Source organism: Carassius auratus, chromosome 38 (genome assembly GCF_003368295.1).
Source record: "Carassius auratus strain Wakin chromosome 38, ASM336829v1, whole genome shotgun sequence".
Lineage (NCBI taxonomy): Eukaryota > Metazoa > Chordata > Actinopteri > Cypriniformes > Cyprinidae > Carassius > Carassius auratus.
In genome coordinates, this window is record NC_039280.1 from 8,822,508 (window position 1) to 8,846,877 (window position 24,370).

A 24,370-nucleotide genomic window follows, 5' to 3' on the forward strand; every position below is an offset into this window, starting at 1 on the left:
AACCCTCCAGCCTTCTTTAGCTTGCTGTGACCCGACCCCATGATTTTAATTCTCTATAATGTGATCGCCAGTGTGTTTTGTAGATTTTCCGCAGCTTAGTAGCTTTAAAAATGTGGTGACTTGTGGCTTTTGTGCTGTGTTGTGTTACTCTGGATTTCTTGAGGTTGTATTTTAGTCCCTTTTTTCTAAACGTATTTGTTCTGTTGATACTATCTTCTAAACCTTTCTATGAATTTCTCCAACACTTTTTGTCATTTAGAGACACTCTTTCACTTAACAGTGGCCCCAAAAAGTATGCTAACACTTAAAAATGTATGAATATCTTTGCATTGTATAACAAAATATCAAACTAACTGAGATATAATTTGAAGTTAAAATACCATAAGCACACTTTTCAGGCAAAACATTTCAGGCAATAAAAGTTAAATAATTGATTTGCAGATGCAAATGCTGTGATATTCAGACATTTTAAGTGTCCAGGCCCTTTGGGGGCACTGCATGAGATTTTTCTCTGTGTTCAACTGAAATGGTAATGATTTCAGAGGTTTGGTTTTAAAGTTTTCGGGTATGAACGTCACATAAGTCATATGCGACCCCTGATGCATAAGAGTCAAGTTTCTGTGTTCCATATCATGCACAGTTTGTCTTAATTATGTCTTAATTTCTGTACATGTTATTGTATATTTTAGCCACTTAACCAAAGTGTAATGAAATTATGTTTCATTAACATCAGCCCATACTGTGTCATTGTGTGTCTATGTGTCCATGCCCCTCATATGTGTTTGACCTGATCTTATGAATCAGCTGGGTTTTGGAGGCTATGTTCCCCGCTCAGGAGACAGTTCACCACCTCAGTGCAAAGCCTGACGCACAGAGGTACACACACACAGGAAGAGCTCTAGTGCACATATACCAGAAACATGTCCATCTCATTTGTGGCATTTTATTAGACAGGAGTTTCATTTAATGTCCATCCAGTCCTGAGTGAATCCACTCCTCATTTTTTTTTTTTTTTTTTGTCTGGCCTCGATCATTTCCATGTTGCAGGCAGTCGAGAACTCTGGACAAGCCTAGCTGTCAGAAACGTGGCAAGAAAATATCTGACAGCGAGCGGTAAGACTTATCAAACCACGTCATTTCACGTCACATTTGCATTGCCTGTTGATTGTACCCTAAGTCCTGTGTGTCCATACATTACCTGTTTTAGACACAAATCACACTTGTTTCACACTGGATAAAGCTTCTAGATTGGGGTTTGTAGAGTGTTTTTGTGAAATGGTGAATAATGGATGTTCAGTTGTTCCTGACCATTTCTATATTTTATAAAAAGGCCCAAAATTAAAGCATTGCCAAAGCTCCAAATGTAATTAAAAATGTACTCTCATGAGTAAATAAATTGGTTTAATAAAATAGTTACTCACCTGTTTCTCGTAATCTTTAAAAAATAACAAAAATGTTTCAGTTGAAATTAGGAAAGCAGTGATCTGAAGAAATCAAGTGATTTTAAACATTATTGCAAAGAAAAGTGCCTCACTTGTCTTTTCTGTAATTTTTTTTTTTTTTTTTTGCTGAGTGATGGAGACTAATTCATCAAAAATAGAAAAAAAATAGGAAATATAGAAAACAAATATTTTTTTAAATAAGAAAATGTATGGCTAGTAGATTTTCTCAAATCATCCATTATCATAAGTTATGGCGAATATTAATTTTGGACCTTGTTATACATTTTAGTATATTATACTTTACACTGTGTACTGTATATATTTTTTACAGGGAAATGCTGCACTGGCTTCATCCACAAACATATTTGTTTCTTCGCACATTCACACTTTATTTCTCCATCTATTTTTGCAAATACTTTGTTGGCTTTTTCTCCATTTGTTTCCCCCCCCGGTTTGTCACATTGATTTTATTTTTCCTTTATTCTGTCTTGTATGTTGCTATTCGCACTGGCCTGCAGCATTCAGCCAACCTCCATTCTAAAGGGCTCATGCAGGAAGAAGGTATCCCTGCCTCCTTTGGGTAAGGTGACCTGTGAGGGGGTCAACCCCAGGCTCACCCCAAATGGAAAGGTGCCGACCCTGATCTGGGCTGAGAGGCCTTGTTGTCCCTTACCCATCCTGCACAAAAAGGCTTGTAATTGCTATAATCATTGCTGCTTTTACTCTTTCCTCTCAGATGTTTTGTGTGGTTGCTGCTTTTCATACTGAAAATCCACCCGTCCTCATCACCTACCCACAGCTTTCTGTGTTTACCGCTCTTTCACAGTTTAACGCTATTTTTTTCACTGGTTTCACACCTGCCACTCTTGTACTTGTTTTTCTTTCCTAATGGCTCTCAGCAATAATACATATCTGATGTGATTAATAATGTACCCCGAGTATGCAGACATTGGTCCAATCAAGATATGATGTTCTTTTAGTGAAAATGTGTAGTAGTTCTTGATGCTGTTTGTTCAAACAGTAGTTTTCACTTTGGTTCACACTGGTTTACGATATTGATGGCCTTTGAACTAGATACAATCATAAGATAAAGTTTGCATCACTCTTTTTTTTCTTTCTCTCTCTTTCTCTCTCTCTCTCTCTCATTTTGTCTCCTCCATCAGGGTGCAGCCACACTCCAGCTCCATATTTTCCTCATCAACAGCGGCCCCTTCTTCGACACGCAAGATCAGACAGCTTCCTCAAGTCCCTGCCAAAAGCAGCAGTGTAGAGCAAGGTACAGTCGTTGTCTGATGACTTGTACTGGTTCCTTTTCCAAATGTTCTTTGAGAAAATATGCAAAATGTGAAATGATGAGCATCCTATTGTTGTATTAGCTCTTGCTTCAGAGGAGCGAACGCGGCAAATGAAAGTACGTACCTTCCAAACACCAGCTCCCTCCAGTACCAGCCACGATCTGGAGAGGACGCTCAAGAATAAAAGAGAGGTGAGTGCCGTTTGTTCTCTCTCACATTACAATTCATATACACTCCTATTCAAAAGTTTGGATTCAGTATGATTTTTATTTATTTTTATTTTGAGAGAAGTGTTGTAAGCTCTTACCATTTTAAATAATTAAAATCTTTTTGAATATGAATTTATTCCTGTGATGAGAAATCTGAATTTTCTGCTGCCATTACTCATTCTGATATGCTGATTTGGTGCTCAGGAAACAGTTGTGCTGCCTAACTTTGTGGAAATCATGATATTTTTTCAGGATTCTTTGATGAATATAAAGTTCAGAAGAACAACATTTATTTGAAACATTATTCTTTTGTAATATAAATGTCTTTACTGTCACTTTTGATCGATTTAATGCATCCTTGCTGAATTAAAGTACTACTAAAAAAGAATGCAAACCTTTAGAATGATAGAGTATTATCCCATCCAAAGTCATTCAAACGTTTTTTTTGTTGTTGTTGTTGTTGTTGTTGTTTATTTTTTAATTTAGAATTCTCATTGGTTTTTAGTTCAAATTATGTATGCTTAAATTTTTTGTTCATTCCATTCCACTAGCTTTATAAGGAGCAGCGACAGAGCAGTGAAAATGTATCCCATAAGTCCTCAGACAGTGATGTCAGTGACGTGTCAGCCATCTCTCGTGCCAGCAGTGCCTCGCGGATCAGTAGCACCAGCTACATGTCCATTCAATCAGAACGACCCAGGGGTCAATTTAGGTGAGATGCATGGTGCAGCACCACTCTGGGCTATTGGATTAGATTTGGTGTATTTTAATAATATATTGATTATTACTTTTTAGTTTTATTACATTTTTCCTGAAGTACTGAATCATTTTTTTCTTATAAATGTGGTGATCAGTAGTTAATCTAAAAATAATGGTTACGTTCCATACATTTGTGTTGTAGACATGGAGTATTACACTTCTGTTAAAAGGTTTGGGGTCAGCAAGATTCTGTAAGGATGCATAAATTAATGAAAAAATCCTAACCCTAAACTTTTGAACAGTAGTGTACATTGTAAATCAAACACCTTTTTTTCTTCTTCTTTTTTAAAAAACAAAAATCTGTTTTCTGTTATTCCTTTAGATGATTCTCAGTCTTTTCCATGATAGCGTCATTCTCTGATTTTTATGATTTTCAGTAAGCTCATGTTGAGGGAAGTGAAAAATGCAGAAAGAGCGCACACAATAATCAAATGCAGAGGGTCGTATTAACCTCAGAATAGTATTTTTCCATTTGTCATTTGGGCTGCTAAGAGTCTTTGCTATTTTTCTCCCCACACCAGCCGTCATATCCATCCATCCAGCCGCAGCATGCTGAAGAGTACGAGCGTTAGTGGGGAAATCTATACTCTGGAGCGTACGGATGGCAGTCAGTCAGACACCGCTCTGGGAACACTGGGAGCAGGAGGGAAAAAGCGCAGATCCAGCCTTAGCGCACGTGTGGTCGCCATCGTGGGCATTCCCTCCCGCCGCAGCAGGAGCACCTCTCAGCTCAGTCAGACAGGTCAGACACTTCGCACCTTGTCAAGGCCTCTGTGTGTGTGTGTGTGTGTGTGTGTTTTTTCAGTTAAAAGCTCAGATTTCTATGCAACAATGGCATACAGTATAGCTTGGATGATGGTATAGATCAAGTATTGTACCTAATAAAATAAAGTACTGAAATCCAAGACATGCTGCTCGCTGCTTCACATACCATATAGGGCCACTGACGAGGCATTTAGTCCCATTAAAACTCATTGTGTATATATCACTGTCTGCTAAAGTCACATTGTTTTTCTAATGCGGACAGTGCCAGGGCTAAGTTTAGTTTTAAATGTAACTTGTATACTCTTTTAAACACCAGAGAAGAGATACAGTATGCCGATGAATTTCATTGGCTCAGATAGTTTAGCCGGAGGCGCCCTCTACTGGTATAGAAGCTAATATCTGCAATTATTATGGCCAAAAAAGTTTTAGTAACCATAAAAAGATATTTAATTAAATTACATTAGTGTCATTTGGGCCTAAAGCAGTAGAGAATCATCACCAAAATGGAGACTGACAAATTATATTAAGCAATGTCTTTAAAACTGCATCACTTCAGAAAATTTGCCAAGACTGTTGGATGTTTTTTTTTAGTCTTCCTGCTTTTTCTTAGATTGCTATCTCTTATCAGTGTTAACTCTTTTTGCATGGTGATCCTTGTCTGGTCTATGCATCAGGTCTCTCTCTACCCTGTTTCACTTCTTAAAGTGTGTGTCTTCAGTCAGTAGGAGCTGAAACCTCAGGCTGGAAATATGAATGGCAGCATGTTAGCACTGGCAGAAGTTCATTGTGTCAGGTGCAGATCAACCCTGAATTCCTATCAGATGTAATGTAGATAAATGCCTTTGATGTTGGATCTGATACCCTCTAAAATCTCATATTTTAAGCTCTGTCTGTTTATAGTTTAATAAATGGACTGCTGAAAAAAGAAACAAATTCAAAAAGGATGGCAAAAGAAGTTTTTTTGGCACCGCTGTCTGCCAAGTGCCTGGATAATATCTTAAAAGGCCCATCAGATGATAAATCAGAAAGAGTTGCAAAGCTGTGATAAATCAGCATTTTAAAGAGCTCCGCTACTCTGTAACAGCTGTTCCACGCTCTGCCCACTGCACCAGCCTCATCCATTCACAACCATAGCCAAAACTAAAAATAAGATTACCGTAACACTTTCTAAATCTGTTTACATGATTTAAAGCATTAGGTAGTAAGAAATAACCAACAACAATTCTTTTAAAGCATTTAATAATCTAAGTTTGTGGCAATATACTGTATACTGTATGCAGTATGCATATACTAATATATTTTAAACATTCTTTTAATTGTATAAATCAGCATAGTTAATGTATTACATAAACATGAATTAACAGTATATTTACACTACCATTCAAAAGTGAAATGTTGGCCAGTTTGTATTACACTCTCCAAGACTAAATTTATTTGATAAAAATGTGGTAAAAACACATTTTTCTAAATATAATTTATTCCTTTAATGGCAAAGCTGAATTTTCAGCAGCCATTACACGATCCTTCAGAAATCGTTCTAATATACTGAGTTGATGCACAAGAAACGTTTCTTATAATCAGTATTAAAAATGGTCATGCTGCTTAATATTCTTAATGGATTAAAAAAAAAAAAATTATATATAGAAAATAACAAATATTATTTTTGTTGACATATTCCAGGATTCTTCAATAAATAGATTATTTTCAGGATTTCTTTGAATGCTGTCTTATCCTGAAATTGGCAAACAGTAGTAACCTAGATTAATTAATGCTAAATAAATAAATATATATTTTTTATTGTTATTGTTAGTTGATTGTTCATTTTACCTAATGCATTAATTGATGTTAACAAATTGAACCTTTATACAAAGTTTTACATGGATTACTAACTGTAATAAAACATTAAATATTTTTAATAGCCAACACTGTTTTGTCAACAAAAAAAAAAACAAAAACCAACAACAAGTGATACAGGCTAAAGGTGACATGGGGAATGACTAACGATGACAGTGACATTGACTGCATATTATAGCGACACCCAGTGTTCATATTATGTATTTAATTAATTTCATTGGTTTGGACACAAGCTGAACCTCAACATACAGATGATCTTGTATTGTATTCCGTAGATTAGATTTATCTTCAGTTGTTTTCCGCTCTATTTTTCTGTTTCCTCAAATAATATCAGAAGCATGCAAGTCTGTTAATGACAATCCTTGCACATTTTGTTTTGTCTGTACATTTTGTCAGAATAAGCTACTGATGGTGGTTTGATGAAAGTGAACACAATGAGTGAAGAGATAAATCTCTCTGCTACATTTTTTACCGGGATGACAGCACCTCTGTGAGCCGCCTCAGTCACTGACATTTTCAAAGGATCTGTAATCCATCAAAAGGCCATAAATAGTACAGATGGTGCCCCATGACGTCCAGCAGGAGATGTTACACTCACCAGGGGTGAAGTGCTTTGTATTAGATGGCAATGTTTTCTCCTGAGTGTAGAATAGTACACAAATAGGCACACATACACACAAGTGAATATAAAACCTTGCAAAAATCAAAGCAACTATGTTTTTATTTATTTATTATTATTATTATTTTGTATTAGACCTGAAATAATTCAAAATAATCATTTATTTTAATATCATGGTACTGATCTAGTTATCATTAAAATTGTATTGTAAAACTGTATTTTTTCTACTAACAGAAGCAGCCAACAAGAAAGCAAAGGGATCCAGTAAGATCCAGCGCAGTCAGGAGACGGGAATGGCAGTGGAGTATCCCCGCAATGTCATGGCTCGCCAAGCCAGTCGAGAGTCCACTGACGGCAGCATGAACAGTTACAGCTCTGAGGGCAAGTTAGTATCTAGAGCCTTTTCTTACATACACACAACTTTGCAGTTCTGAACCACAGACTAATATATCCGTTTGTTTTCTTCACTCTTTTGCATCACTACTTCAGGGGTTTGCATACATTTTAAAGTTGATTAAAAGTGACCGTATGTCAAATAAATATTGTTTTCATCAAATGATCCTAACAAATAATCACGGTTTCCACATATGTATGAGGCAGCACAGCTGTTTTAACATTTATAATAATATGAAATGTTTCTTGAGCACAAATTTGGTATATTAGAATGATTTCTGAAGGGTCATGTGAAACTGAAGAATGGAGTAATGACTGCTGAAAATTCAGCTTAGCTATCACAGGAATAAATTACATGTAAACATATTTTAAATAGTAACATTTTCCCACAATGCTACTTTAATATATTTTTAAACAAATAAACACAGCCTTAAATGGTAAGCATACTCTGCGTATTATGATGAATAATGATGCTATTTTACCCGAAGCTGACCTGCTTACCAGCTCACACTTCTTTAAAATGTCTTGTCGCTGGTGTTTTTATGCATTGGCTGCAAACCCATCACTAATACGTAAGTGGTCTCTCAGCAGGCTGTGTGTCATGTTCTTATGAGCGTCTCTTCTAGATTTATTTGGAAAAACCAAAAGGATAAGCTAATAGAAACGGTCTGATTTACAGAGCTACTGTAATGCTGTGTCCACTACTTTCTCAGCTCCATTTTTGGAGCCAGATGGCAAGCGGTGCTCCCCTATAATAATTAAAATATCCATCATCTTCAGAGAGGGGGTCTTGGCAGGGTCTGTAGCTCCATAGAGAACGGCATCCGCGCTTCCCTTTGTGACTTCAGAGCAGCGTTTGGTCGCCGTGTCACTTCACAGAGTGTGACTTAAGGCTTATTTTACGTGATCGTGTTTTAAATAGTCTGAAATCACACAAGGCTGTTCATATGGTAGCACGACACGGGCTGGCACATCCCTCAGACATTCCTGCTGGAGTTAGGTCATGGAAATTGTGCTGGTCTCAAAGGAATTATTGAGTGTATTAAGAGGGGCCTTAACGCAGGACAGGGTTTACATACCATACACAGAGCAAGTCTGCTGCTGGAGGAGATGGGCTGCATTTGACTAGCTTTTGAACTCTATTCGAGGGCAGTGGGCTCATTCTGAATATATACTCATATACTCCTATTTCATCCAAATAAACAAATAGTTTTATAGGGTCTTGTTTGTTTTCATTTGTTGGTATCTACTGTACATAGATGTGTTTTTTAATTTCTATTGATCTATGACAAAAATGTATTTAAGAACTGCTGAAGAAATTTACCGTAACTTGTATTTGAATTGCTGCCTTACAGTTGACATCTATCCATTCATTAGTCTATCTGATAACCTGTGTATGTCTCAGTCTGATCTTCTCAGGGATGAGGTTAGGGGCCGACAGCCAGTTCAGTGACTTCCTAGATGGACTTGGCCCTGCTCAGCTGGTGGGCAGACAAACACTTGCCACGCCGGCTATGGGTAAGTAAACATCTTCATTCATGTACTGAATAAAGTATACAGTATGCCAGTTGAATTTTCTGCCATGGAAAACTTGAAAACACTTTGTTTTGTTGTTTTATAGGAGATGTTCAGATTGGACTGATAAACAAGAAAGGGCACCTGGAAGTTGAGGTTATCAGGGCCCGTGGTCTTATACCTAAACCAGGTTCCAAATCGCTGCCGGGTGAGAATGTGCCAACAATACATCCAGTAATTTACATTAGCAGTGTATAATAGTAAATATATATGAAGGATTCATTATATGTCTTATTTATATAAGTGATGAGTAAATTAATCAGTTTTAAGTGCACCAATTTTTTTTTCTTTTTTTATGTAAGCATGTAGCCATTTATGACCATCCATCAATGGTCAGTAAGATTTTCTTTTTTAAATATAGAATTAATACTTTTATACAGCAATTGATCAGAAGTGATTGTAAATACATTTACATCATGTGAAGCTGAGAACTAAAATAATAATATATATTGAAATAGAATAGTTTAAATATAATGAAAATATTACTATTTACTATATTTCTGATCAAATATATGCAGCCTTGGTCAGTACTTCTTAAAAAAAATTGAACAGTGTCGTGTTTATAGTGCTTAATGGAAATGTGATTTAAAGTTTATTAATGAAGTGATTACATCCCCAAAACTTGATAATTAATACATTGTACTAATTGTGAATATAACACTATAACTGCCTGAACAACCCTAGTTGAGCACTACGTCTGCTGTTCACAGCTCCCTATGTCAAGGTCTATTTGCTGGAAAACGGAGCGTGCAAATCAAAAAAGAAAACCAAGATTGCACGGAAAACGCTTGATCCCTTATATCAGCAATCGCTGCTGTTTGAAGAAAGTCCGCAGGGTAAAGTTCTTCAGGTAGGAAGCAAATTTCATTTGTTTGCTTCCAATATGCCTCCCAAGTTAATATTTATGCTTATTGACCACCGAATATGTCTTTAGGTAATAGTCTGGGGAGATTATGGCCGCATGGACCACAAATGTTTCATGGGAGTCGCCCAGATTCTTTTAGAGGAGCTGGATCTTTCTAGCACCGTGATCGGTTGGTACAGACTGTTTCCCCCTTCATCATTGGTCGACCCCACGTTAGCTCCTCTCACTCGTCGTGCTTCCCAGACCTCGCTGGACTCTTCAGGGCCGCCGGGCATCAGGTCCTAGTGAACGGACAGGAAACGCACGACCCAGTGGACCAATCAGAACCAGAGCGGCAGATAAAGAGACAGATGGACAGAATCATGATCAAAGCTTTGCTGAAGCCTGACAATCACTTCTTTTACTTTTGAGCTTTGGGTTGTAGAGATTTCCTTTGATCCACTCTGCTCCTTTACTGCATGTTTTGTGGCTGAGGTGACGATTCGACCCAAACAGAAAAGAGAAGGAAGGGATAGGCAGACGAAATGCGATCCCGCTTCAGCCTACAGTGGCGCCGGTAGCCTAGATTGCTCCGGTCAGTCAGCGCATTTATTTTCTCACATGTTGACAAGAGTGAGAGGACAGCACTGCCTCTCCTCTATATTGCACTTTCAGGAAGCCCCTCTGCTGAAAGACCAGAGGTCAAGGGTTAAAGGTCAAGATTTAGTCTTCTCTGAGAGTTTCCTCTCTGCATCACGGATACTGCATCCGAGGTCCCGCCGTGTGCCCGTCTGGCACGAACTCAGACTCAGATTGTGTGACTGTGGCGTGTGTGTGTGTGTGTGTGCGAGAGTGTGCGTTTGTGTCTAAGAAGGCAGGGAGACACCTGAGAACCTTTTAAGTCTGTTTACAGCAGTCGCCACCGACTGCTTTGCCTTTTCACATTAATGTTGATTTGGTAAATAGGCACACTTTGTAGAATGTGAAAACATGCTTCATGGAAGACACAAAGCCACTTGTATTCGATTCACCGGGACTGTAAGAAGCTGCCACTATCATTTAACAGAAAACATTAGCTCACTAACACGTCCGATTTCCAGGTTTCACGCGATCACCAATCATATCTTACAGGCAATTCAAAGCACTTTTAATTCTATTCCATTTGGTAAAGGACCTGTACATACCGATATTAGAATTTCTACCCGAATAGAATTTACATTATTTTAATGCAAGCACAAATGCTTGATTTTTGAACAAAAAAAGAGAAAAAGTTCAAGCTTTGGGAGATTAAAAGTAATACAAAAAAAGAGGCCAAAATCGGAAGCTTCCTATTTTTAGCAGTTTGTCATCAGTTTAGTTGATTATAAAACCAATCTCACAGATCCCCCCCTGAGGATCACATTTTGAATGTGACAGTGAGATGTCCCAACAAGGGGAACAGACGCCAACCAACGAGGGGAACAGCATGAATCTGGAACTGTTCCAAGCTGCATGCACATTTTGTAAAACAAGACAGATGAGAAAAAAAAGAGACTACATTAAGTGTGTGTTAGTTCCACAAACTGTAGGCCAGCTTGTATGTTGCATGTACTTGTACAGTTTGCTTGTACTTGATATAAACAGATTATCAAATAAAACGAAGCCATTCATTCCATGTGTGGGCATTTGGCCGGGTTCCGCCATACACACAGGCCTTATTTTGGGGCTGAATGTCTATAAGAATTTTTTTAATAGTTTGATTTCATTTCCTTTTTTTTTTTTTAACCCTGGATTAATAAATAAGTGCCGTACTGTAGTAATGAGTGAAAATAAGGCCCTATTTTATTGAAGATGTTGGTATTCACTGTAGTCTGTACTACTGTGGGGCTAAAACTAAGGTAGATTATCTGTATAAAACTAGAGCTATCTATATATGGAATATAATTATGAAAATCACAATGACTTAGAGATATATCGATATTGAAACAGAGTGTATCAAGTAAACATCACTTACGTACATGCATATATTGTAAATATGAGTCTGCAAAGAAGTTTACTTATATTTGCAAAGTGGCCCCATTCAAGTTAATGGATCAGTGATCTGTCTCTTGGTTCTGCTGAGCGGAAGAAGGGATGCCTCCAAAGTTTTATTTTAGTGATGGCCAATCTGATGAGAGAAATTTGGACCTCTATCGATCTGATGCGTTAGCAAAAATGCTCACGAATCCTCGTTTCAATGAGAAGTTTACTTTAAATGCCTGGTTTCGGCAGACTTATTTACTTTGTCAGTATTATTCAAGGATACTGATTGTTTACAGTTCGTGTGTTCCACTGAAACAAAATTGAAAGTATTCACTGCAACATTTCTTGTTTGTACAGCAGACGTGGCTCAAATAATGTGTATGTTTTATATTCAAGAGTTCATTTTTATTATTTACAAATAAAAGACTGTGTGGAAGAAAATTGGTGTATTATATTTTGCTTCTTTTTTTTTTAAACGTGTTACAAGTGTTTTTATTTTTATTTTACATTTATAAGCTATTATAATTTGTGTACTAAATATTTTAAAATTTACATTTATTTTTATTTTTACATTTTCCCATGCCCTCAAACCAAATCAAGGTCTGTCCAGTAGCGTCCTGTCCACCAATGCATCATACTGTAGCCAATCATAATCCAATCCCTCCACCACGTGGAGAAAAATAGCATTACACGGTTCCTTCCTTTCGTTAGGGTTTATTTATTTATTTTTTATAGTTGTGCAAAGTCACTGTTTAACCATTGTTAAAAATACTACGTCTATCAATGCTTCAGATTTTTGGAAATGTGACAATAGACTGTCTTTTGTGTTTATATAACCAGTGAGCAGCTGTTCTTATGCCTAATTCAAGAATGTATATGATTGTAATATAATGTCTATTAAGGTGAGCAATAAAAGTAGCCATTCTAAAGTGTAGTGGGACATGACCTTAAAGAAAGATAAACTAAATTACTTGTATAATGTTATGTTTTTATTAGTAGTAATAATAGATTTGATGTTACTTCAAATTTGTATTCAGTGTAACACTCACTGCTCGTGTTGTAATGCTGGTGCACTGGTCAGTAATGCAGGACAGGAACCAATATTAATATTACACAGATGCATCAACAGTGAAAATCAAATCAAGCAGAGGCATGTCAGGAATTGACGTCATTGTACATTTAGATTATATTAAAAAAAAAAAAATTTCATGAAACAAATCAGAAATTTAAAATTGAAATCAAAAACAGACCATGATGTTAAACAAAGTGAAGAGGCAAGGATGGTTTTATGTACAGTATGTATGTACAGAAGCTGTCACTGTGTGGAAACCTTTCTTAAGTATTTTATATTTCCTTCAAAATGTGAATAGTACCGACATATTCTGAGATTTTAAAGGCTTCTGAGACACAAAGGTTATAAATAGACATGACTGAGACATAAAACGAAGACATGAAATGCAAACAATAAAGGCTTTAAAACATTAAAATAACAAAAGAGCAGGTATAAATAAAATTCATTTTTCTCACAATCAGAATCACAAATACAGCAAAAGAAAAATAAAGGTAGGAAAGGGAATGTATTTATACACTACACTGGTGTTATTTTAATATTATATTTATTAATATTTTGAAGCTTTAATTTTTATATTTCAGTTTACGTTTTAGTTATTTCTCTTCAAATTAAACTCATTTATTTAGTTGGTTGCTAAAGCTGCTAATATTTAGGTTGCTAATATCTCTGTTTAAGTTTTTCATGTTAAAATGTTCACACTTTCATTATGAAGACAAACATGGCCTATTAGGAGCAGGGCGCTCTCAATGCCACTGATGTTTTTTTTTTTGTTTTTATTGGAGAAAGAAAGGGTCAAGAATGTCAGCAGCTGGAAACCAGGTGTGTTTTTGAGACCAGACATATTTTGGTCCATCGTGTACTGCAGACGGCCCACCTGATGCTGAGAATTTGGTTAGTGGACAACACAAGCCATACAATCATTCAGGTCCAATAATATGTGATTGGTTGAATCTGAATGGCTTTAACAGGAAGAAATAACAAGACAGTAAATTACAAGATGATTTGTTACTGAAAAAAATGTAAGTTTAAGGGAGCCAGGAGCAAATTTGGTTTAAATTGACATAAAATAAAAATTGCTACTTTAAAATGGTTAAACAGTCTGCAAGTTTATCAATAAATGAAGAAAAAAAAAAAAGCCAACCTCATACATCATCTGCCCGGAGCTGCTTCTGTGTACAACTGTTGGCCCAAGCTAAATTAAAGAGATTATTAAATTTTCTTACAAAAATGCATCAATTCACTACAGGAGACCTTTGTTTTAACTTCTTTTGGACTGATGCATGCAACACCCGCTGAGTGCCATTAAACAGCTTGAAAGATCACAGACAATTTTTAATATAACTCCAAATGGAATCGTCTGAAAGAAGAAAGTCATATGCACCATGCCTTGAGGGTGAGTAATTTATGGTCTAATTTTCATTTTTGGGTGAACTAAACCTTTAAATGTAATATTTTCTGTAATTTTGTTGTTTTAATTTGTATTGGTTTTATTTTTTTTTCTAATTGTGTAGGCCTATGTAGATTTTATTTCAATTTTAGTTATTGTAGTGCATCAAGTTTAAACTGTAAATGAAAATAAGGAAAGTTGCTTTACAAACTTCCTGAAAATGTTGTTAAACATGAGGAAATAAATGAGGAAATAAAAAAGCGAATAAATAGGCAAATAATGTTTTATTTAATAAATAAATAAATAAATAAATAAGCTAGTGATTCTGCTGGTCAGAGCGGTGAAAATGCGAAAACTCAGCCCAACATGCATAAGCCTCTTCCTTTTTGTTAAAGAAAATCGTTATTGAAATTCTAAAGAATTATTTATTTTTTTACCGTTATGACGTAACGAAGCCTCGTTTACTGAAATCACGTGGCAGTTTGATGCAAGTACAATGGTACAATCACTAGTTCGAAACAAATGAACACTGAATGGACTCACTGAATCAAACAGAGTTAGTGAATCTTCTGACTGAATTGCAGTTTATCATAACTTTTAATGATATCCGTTTCGAATTTAATTTGATGAGTTAGTTTTATGTTTTATGAGCAATCAACTTTAGGCTATAACAAAGTATTAATCCGCTCAAAGTATCTGCAATGGTTCGCGTTCTCGTGTGAATCAGTCAGCGGTGTCAAACAGGCATTCAGTATGTATATTCATAAACTCAGTGCTGTTACATTGCCAGTCATCTGTTAATGGAAAATGTCTGTTTTGTCTGGTTTCAGACTGCCTGGGAAATGAAACCAGTGCCTTGCAAAGATTTCAAACATTTTTTTAAAACGGGCTGATTTATGGGCAGTCTTGCAAATATGTAAAAAGCATATCTTGCGCTCCATTCTTCAAATGAATCTACTGCTAATATTTTAAGTCTCGTTACTCATTTCTCTTTGCCTTGATCCCGATGGCCGTATAATCTTCATAGCTTTTTTATGACAGGGGTTATTGGAGAGTTTGTCTGGGTTTTCACTATCCCTCAGCACCGTGCCACAGGCCTACTCACATTCTGCAGAAATGTGTTTCAGGTTGATGGATTGGAGGAGGCATTAACATTTAGAGGCTTGCTTTAGTAAACTCTCTGTTAATTCACAGATCTTATGGCCAAACCAAGACTTAATTTTAATGTTTAACCTAACAGTAATATCAGTGAATCTAATTTAATTGTGATTTCTTATAATAATTGGTTATAAACGACTGCAGAGAGCTTGGAATACAATGCTAATATAGGTAGGCGTAAATCATAATCTACATGGAACCACACTTTTAGAACAATTATAGCGCCAGTAATTTTATTTATTTATTATTTAGCCTGTTATGTTAAGGTGTTATGCTTTTAAGCTATATTTCACACTTATCCATGCTTTGTAAATAGGGTATATTCAAGTCTGCATTAACAGACTCACACCACTAGAGTGTGTAGTTGTTAGCGGTGAATGATTCCTTTTTGGAGACCTATCCATACAATAATTAATATATTGTAACACAATTTTAGTTTTAGAAACAGTAAATATTTTGTATCCATGCTATTGGCACATTAAGCACAAAATTTAAACGTAAAGGTTTGTAAAGAAAAAAGATAATTTTCTAAATTCTCATGCGAATCAGTTTCTAAAAAATATGAAATAAGATGCTGATACATGGCCCATAATGTCTGTCCAAGCCTGATATGACCTGAAGAATAATCCTGTAATCATATGTGCTGATGTATTGATATGGTTATTCATTTAGATATTGTGATCATGTAGAAAGAGATTTGCTCACATGGATGCACATTATAGTGACAGACAGTATTATATTGTAACACTTCAATAAGGTTTCAATGATAATGTTATTCTGGAAGATTTCCCTGAATTACAAAAACAATCAGTGAAGCGCTGAACAGCTGGGTTTGGCATCTTTCTTCCACACACACACACACACACACACACACACACACACACACACACACACACACACACACACACACACACACACACACACACACACACACACACTGTTGTTTTATTGACAGTCTCTTTATTTCATGTAATGCTTTAGCATTTCTCTTGTATATTATTCAGCACAGTCTCACAGTTTGACATAGGCTATTATGCTTTGAATTTGTGCCTTGATCTGTGCAGTGTATGCATTATTGGCATGACAACTTATTATTATTATTAATGCCAAATTATTTGATTGAGCATTATAAAAAAAAGTGTGGAAAAGCAACGCTAAAACAGGGCACCTGAAAAAGAGTCAAGAAAAAAAAACATTATTAAGAATGCTAGCTAGAATAATCTAAACAGTTAGATATTTAGAATATCATTAAATAACGTTTACATCATTAAACATCCATCTTACCTGCTAATTAAACGGTGTGCCGCGTTTTATTTCTTGTCGGATCACGTGATTGGTCTGGCAGCGGCTCCGCGAGATCCTCGCGCTCCGTGATTACCGCGGATCAGTCAGAAGCGTTTTCAGTTGAGCCCTGTTTTGAAGTCTCAGCTAATCGCTTAAGTTTATTTGTTTGGTGTTTCTCTTAAGTGTCTTTTGAGGAGAATCTGTTCTGCCACCACAGTGAGTAGACAAGTGTAGTTAATCTGAGCCACTCAGCAGAGAATGAACGCAGTTCTCTCTCAGCTCCTCATTAATGGGCATGCAGAAGCAGCGGATGGCGATGCCAAAGCACTTGAGATTCAGATGCAATAAAAGATTACGTACTAATTCTAAAATTACATTTTAAAGAAGGGACATCGATAAACAGTTTCTGGGTAATACAATTAAGCTCGAAACTAAATTAAACGGGAGCTAGCGAATTACACGGTTGTTTTACCATCTTAAAACAAATAGAATATTTAATTAAGCTCGAACCCTCCCTCACCCCAACAGCATGTTTTAACCGATTGTTGAATCCAGGATGGAACGACAAAAGTTGGATAACACTTGAGAGTACGTCAGTCATAAGCCTATATATATATATATATATATATATATATATATATATATATATATATATATATATATATATATATATATATATAGTGTTTTTTTCTCTCTACACTGTAAACCCTAATAAGTTCACAGAACTCAAAAATTATTTTGTAACAGATTACACAAAAACATTTAAGTGATGTTTTTAAATGTTTTAGGTTTACATAAAATAAAAATTACATTTCCAGTTGCCTTAAATTATCTCAATGTTATCTTATAAATATTGATATTTCTCAACTTATAATTAGGGAGTAATTCACTAAAAAATTTCACTATTTTTCAACTCATATAATGTGGGAAATACACTCAAATTTTTCAATATTTTTCAACTCATATAATGTGGGAAATACACTCAAATTTTTCACTATTTTTCAACTTATATAATGTGGGAAATACACTCAAATTTTTCACTATTTTTCAACTCATATAATGTGTGAAATACACTTAAATTTGTCACTATTTTTCGACTCATATAATGTGGGAAATACACTCAATTTTCAACATTTTCCAACTCATATAATTTGGGAAATACATTAAAAATTTTCAATAAATTTTAACTCTTAATGTGGGTGATGCACTCAAAATTAATTCTAAACTGAAATACTGATGTCGGCCCACTACACAATCAGCTAATAATGTTAGAAACCATGAAAGTGACACCACAGTGGCAATTTAACAACTTTTTTTATTTAATACAATGCACTTTTTAAAAGGCATAAATCAAAGGAGCAGGAGTCAAAAAGTGCTTGTGAAATTAAAAAAAAAAGAAAATGACCGCATAAAAACAAAATGTTTTTTAAAGTACAATATGTGTCAATAATAAAACATTCAAATAAAGTACTGGTTGTTCTTCAACTGGCAACATCAAGTTCAATGTCCTAATCAATGTATTAAATCTGAGGTAGAAGAGGCAAACAGTGTCAGATCTTAAATCTGAGGTAGAACAGGCAAACAGTGTCAGATCTTAAATCTGAGGTAGAACAGGCAAATTATTACATTTGTAAAAAGGGAGGGACTTTCTCAATACTCAACTCAACTCAAATAATCCATCCTGAGTGATTCACTCATTAAACAAATCATTCTTCAGCATCAGTAGACGCCCTTTCAGTGGTTTGTTGTCCTCAAGACACATCACAACTTTTTGGATAAATGTGAATGTAAGTTCAAGATTCTTTGGGTACTGTAGGTCTAGTGCATAGACATACCCAAAGAGCAGGAGAAATGAGTCAGCCAGAGTCGTGGGACCACTCACAAGTATTTCATCCTCCACGACGATACAGATGCTCTCAGGGCTGAAGAGGGCCGCATTAATAGTGTCATCCGTGACGACTGTCAGGAGAGCCACCGGAGTGTCAGTGAGGTCTGGACAATCTGCTGACTATAAAACACAAATAATACATGAATGAGTTCAGCTCCTCAAGGATACAAATCATGGTAATGATGTCTAGACATTACTGTCACTTTGCACTTAGACTGCAACTAAGCTACATGTTTAAACTATTTTCTTTACATAGGCTTATATCTTATGTTAGTTTCACACCTATCTGTTAGCATACTTTTTGTTTAGTGGAATGATTTACACTTACCTTTTCATTTATGTAATTTCTACACAACAGTTTGCAGAATAACAACTCAAGTAAAACAGGTCCTGGGGGATATTCCAGAAAGGACGTTCAACAAACTGAGCCTAACCCTGAACTCTTGAGTTAACTTACCCTGTGAAGTGAAACTGAGTTTTCAGTTCCAGAACAGCTGATCTGAGTTAGGTAAGTCGACTCTGAGTATGTTAACTCAGAGTTGAGCTCGTGCCTGACGACTAGTAAAAACTTATCATCAATGGAGCTCCCGTACGGTGACATTTTCTGACTGCGGCCATAATAAAAATCACTGACAGAGTTTTAGATGCGCTCGTCTTTATATTTTGAATTTAACATCACTTTATTTTATGTTAGCCTTTATTTAGTGGATAATTTAACTTGTAGCTTTTACCACCAACAGATGCTGTTTAACACATCTGTGTCCTAACATCCTCCTGAGTAGATGAACATGAAGTGGTGCTCACCTCCACCACATGCAACAGAGGCAGAGCAGCTGTTCCTGGGTTAGGGTTTCTCTCTGGAATGGATAACTCTGTTTCCCTCATCTCAGAGTTCACTCTGAGTTTTCACTTGCTTTCTGGAATACCCCCCTGGTTCTCCTAGAGTTCTTTGAGTGATGTCATGTGTTTAAGCTTCAATATGTATATATGTTTAGTGCTTCAGTTCAAGCTGATTGAATAGCTAAGCAAAGGGATTGATAATTAGGCCAGTACACTTACATTACAGGTCCTGAAGAACTTGAAGGCATCTTCATGCAGGTACACAGGAAGAGCACGAAGGACGAGTGCCCGTCTTATATTTACATTACGTTGTTCCTAGATGTACAAAAAATATCCATTACAATAGTAATTACACAAATGCAGAGCAAACACTTTATCAAAGTGTTAAATAGCTCCATATTCTGGTGGTGGTCATTGTTATAGATGGTAGATTGAGTATTTGAGTCATCATTTCTTCAGTTAAACATTTTTAAAATTAAAACTTTCTATTGTAAATAATTTAACTCAAAGGAAAAACCGTCAAATTGTAAATCAAATTTCACATAAACAGTAGTTATTTGGACTTCTTCAAATTGAAGCTGAAAAGGTATCTTTTTAAGGTTCCTCTTTCTGATAGAAAACATCTTGTCAAGACATCTATCTCCTATGAGATGACAATGTTGTGTTCATGGCATAATCACTTAAACTCACAATGCGAGTCGGGGCAATTAACACGATGGCTTCCTACAGTTGTCTGCAAACAATCTGTTAATAATTTGTTTCTGAATCATGCAAAGTTAAAAATTCACCTGAAGGTCATAAATCATCATGATCCTGGCTAGCTCCTCCGCTATCTTGCCAGTCTTGGTGGCCTTGTCTCTGAACAAGGTAATGAGTTTAGGCGTGTGTCTGTCCAGCTCCTTGTAGAATTGATTGCGCAGGTTAACATTGTTGATTCGGTGGAACTCTGCAAACACCTGTACACGGACAGAATTACACAGAAATGCACAAAGATAAATTAGGAACAGAATTGTGAATGTATTTTAAAGAAGTTTTCTGTTGACAGGTAGCAAAACCAAGGGCAATTCTATTAGAGACGAGTCAGAATCAAGGTCAAAATAGAAAGTTAATTGTCCTTCATTTAAAACAGGCAGTACAATGTTATCTAAAGGAAATTAATCTAATTAACCTCTGTATACTTGGTTTACTGTGAATGGCAAAAATTTGTCACAGCGTGATGTGTTGTCAACTTTTACATCTGCCATTTGCTTTTCGGGGAATTTATTGAAAATTTAGATTTTTAAAAACAGTCATTTAAATATTGGAAAAATCAATCATGTTCAAAGTGGACATGCTAAAGAGTCATGTTGATTAATTGCTCTCAACAGGGAGAACCGTAAAATGATGTAGAAAGATTCTTTTTTTTTTTTACCTGTGACTCCATAAGTAGGGCTGGCCATCTATCCACGACGTCTCTCACCCGTGGAGCTACAAGAGCTCCAACGATTTCTTGGCGACGAAGGGCATAGGTTGTGGTCATTAGCGACTTCATGTATGATTTCTTCTCTCATTGTTTCCAGAGTGGCTGGGGTTTGATCCTTTGATAGGTTGATGATGTAGTTGACCTCAGCTTTTCGAGCTTTCTTTATATTTTGATGGGGGTGATCATTGTGAACAATTGTGAACAAGGGGGGAGATGATTATGCCAACCAGCCGACAACACATCAGTAATTAAATTCTGTTCTTCTGAAAAAAATCTAAACATTGCGAATCATTTAAAATTCAAATTAGTACACAATTTACAAAACTCACCTATTGGCACCTGTCTGATAGTGAAACACTGACTCTCTGTAGCACTCTTTGTAGTCCAATATCTGTACACAACATGCGCACAAAGATGATTTGTTAATGTTCAAAAATTTTTTTAAATAATACATAATGATAAATGAAATTTGAAAAAGGGAATACACAGATAAAAAAGTCTCCAAATCTATCAAATACATTTATTGTACACTGCTCCGGGTGTGTGCTCACAGTGTGTGTGTGTGTGTGTGTGTTCACTGCTCTGTGTGTGTGCGTTTTGGATGGGTTAAATGCAGAGCACAAATTCTGAGTATGGGTCACCATACTTGGCTGAATGTCACTTCACTCACTCACTCATTATAGTAAAAATGAAAATGTTAAAAGATGAGCAAGTTAGTTATTAACAAAAAAATTAAAAAAATAAAGTTGTGTGCTTATAGATATGCTATTTATGTTGTTGTTTTTAACAAAGTATTGATAAAGGGTTCAAGTGATCAATTGAAATAAAAAGATTGAAATAAATAGCAAAATAATAACTGTGGAAACACAAAATAAACCAATTGTTAATAACACTCTTTCATAATGCATCCTACCTGAACTGTTAAAATTATTTCGAGAAGATCTCACAACCACACACTTGAGCCTACGAAATACAAACACAGGGCTGGTTAGCATCATGATAACACACTCACATTATGTTGTTTAGTTACACGCGATCACACACAGCTCGACCTAACCCAACGTAAAATATTTACTGCATAACGCAGACATTTATTTAAATATGTAACGTTATACTCAAAGTACGCACATGCATTAACGACGAACAACGAAAACGGCGGGAATCAGGGATAACGTTATGCTTTCGGACTCCGCCAGAGAATTCAAAACTCATGGACCTTCCTCAACCGTCAATGTCCCGGGCAAATATGCATTATGGGTAATGTAGTTCATCCAGGAAACCCGCTGATAACGTTACACTGCTGTAAGATGAACTAAGTAAGGTAACTTAACGTTAACGCATTTGTCACATTCAAAAACTTCTAAAATTACAATTACTTGGATTTGTAATTATTTTATATATAATATATATATAAAAAAATGTTAGAGTTACTTACCAAATCAGGGCTGATGATAAGACAGCGCTTAAGAAAATGAGAGCAATAAGACTAATGAAAATAACTGAGGTGGTGGTGGTTTGAAGCGGGGGTATAAAAGTACGCATTCCAAACAGATATAAACAATTAAAAACAAATTAAACTGTGTTCCACATCCACATGAGCTTGCCAAAACTTCACCCGCATCAAGGCAAATTCAAGATGGCTGACTCAGCTTTCCTGAGGGAGCGATAAGACCCACCCACCAATACGTCATGACGTCGATAACGTCATGACGCTAATACATGGTTCCTAAACTTTTTGAGCGTTCCACACAAATTAACTCTAAAATACTGAGCCCTATTCAATTAAAGTGACACAAATCTCAACAGAGCTCAAAACTTTATAGTTTGGTCAACTGCATAACGACATTTGACTGTTATGACCTTATTAGTTATGAGCTAGTACAACTGTTTGGGATTACAGTGTATAGGTCTAGTAGCATAAGAAAAGTAGGCTATTCTAACTTGGGTTAGCTTGTATTGTAGGTGTTTAAGTCCTACATTATATCTTGTCAGGACATCCGAACTAGAATACAGTAGCCAATAGTTTACAGTGGCCCAGAGAGAGAGAGAGAGAGAGAGAAACCGAGAAACCGAGAGCGCGCGCGGGTGATGCCCTGCCCTCACTAGATCTCCTCCACTGAGATGGTGACGCTCCTTCAAAACTCCAGTCTCACGGCGGCGGCAGCAGATTGCTTGAGTCATCTGAAGGTTCATAACGTTACCAAATCTTTCATAGCTTATCTGTCAATGAGCTGGATGCCTGTACTTGTCAGTAGGTGGTCTTGTTAAATATAACCTTAAAGAAAAGATAAAAAGAGAAGAATAACAATAAAGCACCCAATGTTTTAACACAGGGAACTTTGAAGCTCGTGTACATTCTCTTTATATGTGCGCACCGCTGGTGCCAGACGCGCGTTTCCAGCCAGTGCTGGTGATGCGATGCCCCGCAACCACAGCGGCGATGAGGGCGGCACTGGTCTCTGGATGAAGACCTCGCAGCACTATGGCATGAAAGATGTTGAAGCCGGTCGTGGGACGATGAACAGCGCGACCAAGACAGTCGACAGCCTGCTGCCGACGCCGGGCACAACAGGTGCAGGAGGCTCGGAAAACCAGAGGAGAAAGCAAGGCGCCCGGCTGAGCTTGCTGGGGAAACCGCTCGCCTACAGCGCGCAGAGCGGCCGGAGAAACGCGCGCTACAGGAAGCTCCAGAACTACCTCTACAATGTCCTGGAGAGACCGCGAGCCTGGGCATTCGTTTACCATGCCTTTGTGTAAGTAAAAATGTTCTTACTCTTTTTATTGATTAGGCTACGTAATGTATGCTCACAACTGGAGTTCACCTGTTACTTAAAGTAACATTTAGGCACTTTGTTTTGAAGGTCTCCTCTTCTTTCGAGGAATGAATCCTCATTGTGTTTGAAATAATTAGCATTTGTATGTCTAAATGTTTTATGAAAGGAATATAGGGGTGTAGAAAATTGCAATCGGCTGTACAGTGTTTTCATATCATAATCTACATGTCAGTCTCTAGCTATTAAATTTACCTCTAATGATCAAAATGTTGATGCAGTCTTTACAATGTTTTTTTTTTCCAACTCATTTTTGATGCCATATTCAGTGTATAAAAGAATATGGTAATAATTAATTCTGGATTTTAAGAAATGGCTTTAGTTACAGTAGTAAAAGATGTTTGATCAGTGACTTATTATCTAGCAGTGCCCTTTGATAGATTTGGCTGTTTGTCCTTTAAGCGCACAAGTAAGATCTCAGAGGGTTTGCGTTATGGTGTGTATTTACCATTACTGTTACTGGGAAATTTCTGATTATGACTTTTCAGAGATTTTCTGTAATCTTCCTGAAAGAGATGCTCTTTATATGACCCCAGTTTAAAGGAAAATGCATGTACTCTGACATAGTTTTTATGTTCAGATTGGTTGCGTCTGTTGACATATTGTTAGGAGCGTTTGTGCAAGGAGGAAGCCGAGCTGTCAGATGGAGAGACTGGAGCGCCTCTCTGTGCTGCAAGACAGGATGTTGTTAT

At 36.5% G+C, this 24,370-nt stretch overlaps 3 protein-coding genes across 13 annotated transcripts in view; 2 read left to right on the forward strand and 1 right to left on the reverse strand.

Annotated features, from left to right (window-relative positions):
- The window catches only part of rims1a (regulating synaptic membrane exocytosis 1a), a 68,122-nt gene extending 55,930 nt beyond the window's left edge, over window positions 1–12,192 (forward strand). The window contains exons 24-34 of one of the 2 annotated variants that reach the window (XM_026223850.1): window positions 805–876; window positions 1,048–1,113; window positions 2,606–2,718; window positions 2,819–2,928; window positions 3,498–3,658; window positions 4,227–4,447; window positions 7,178–7,328; window positions 8,742–8,854; window positions 8,958–9,059; window positions 9,622–9,761; window positions 9,846–12,192. In XM_026223850.1, the coding sequence (XP_026079635.1) occupies window positions 805–876; window positions 1,048–1,113; window positions 2,606–2,718; window positions 2,819–2,928; window positions 3,498–3,658; window positions 4,227–4,447; window positions 7,178–7,328; window positions 8,742–8,854; window positions 8,958–9,059; window positions 9,622–9,761; window positions 9,846–10,061 (1,465 nt within the window). In that variant the 3' untranslated portion in view covers window positions 10,062–12,192. The remainder of the gene's footprint in view (window positions 1–804; window positions 877–1,047; window positions 1,114–2,605; window positions 2,719–2,818; window positions 2,929–3,497; window positions 3,659–4,226; window positions 4,448–7,177; window positions 7,329–8,741; window positions 8,855–8,957; window positions 9,060–9,621; window positions 9,762–9,845) is intronic. The other variant, XM_026223851.1, reaches the window with a different exon arrangement.
- Window positions 12,193–17,952: 5,760 nt separating this feature from the next.
- On the reverse strand, window positions 17,953–22,741 carry LOC113056934 (uncharacterized). 6 transcript variants are annotated; one of them, XM_026223887.1, is made up of 8 exons: window positions 22,283–22,741; window positions 21,976–22,147; window positions 21,761–21,810; window positions 21,177–21,238; window positions 20,797–21,007; window positions 20,174–20,341; window positions 19,605–19,700; window positions 17,953–18,665 (listed from the first exon to the last, which is right to left on the reverse strand). In XM_026223887.1, exons 5-8 carry the CDS (start codon window positions 20,914–20,916, stop codon window positions 18,348–18,350), a joined length of 702 nt encoding a protein of 233 aa, XP_026079672.1. In that variant the 5' UTR covers window positions 20,917–21,007; window positions 21,177–21,238; window positions 21,761–21,810; window positions 21,976–22,147; window positions 22,283–22,741; the 3' UTR covers window positions 17,953–18,347. The 6 variants fall into 6 exon arrangements, with proteins under 6 accessions (XP_026079672.1, XP_026079671.1, XP_026079674.1 ...); XM_026223886.1 differs by having other exon boundaries at window positions 21,976–22,159; XM_026223889.1 differs by lacking the exon at window positions 21,976–22,147 and having other exon boundaries at window positions 20,797–21,003.
- A 95-nt stretch (window positions 22,742–22,836) lies between these two features.
- Window positions 22,837–24,370, forward strand: part of LOC113056923 (potassium voltage-gated channel subfamily KQT member 5-like) — a 109,234-nt gene continuing 107,700 nt past the window's right edge. For 2 of the 5 annotated variants that reach the window (XM_026223870.1, XM_026223868.1), the window contains exon 1: window positions 22,839–23,600. In XM_026223870.1, the coding sequence (XP_026079655.1) occupies window positions 23,266–23,600 (335 nt within the window). In that variant the 5' untranslated portion in view covers window positions 22,839–23,265. Of the gene's footprint in view, window positions 23,601–24,370 lie in introns of all 5 variants that reach the window. The other 3 variants (XM_026223865.1, XM_026223866.1, XM_026223869.1) reach the window with 3 other exon arrangements.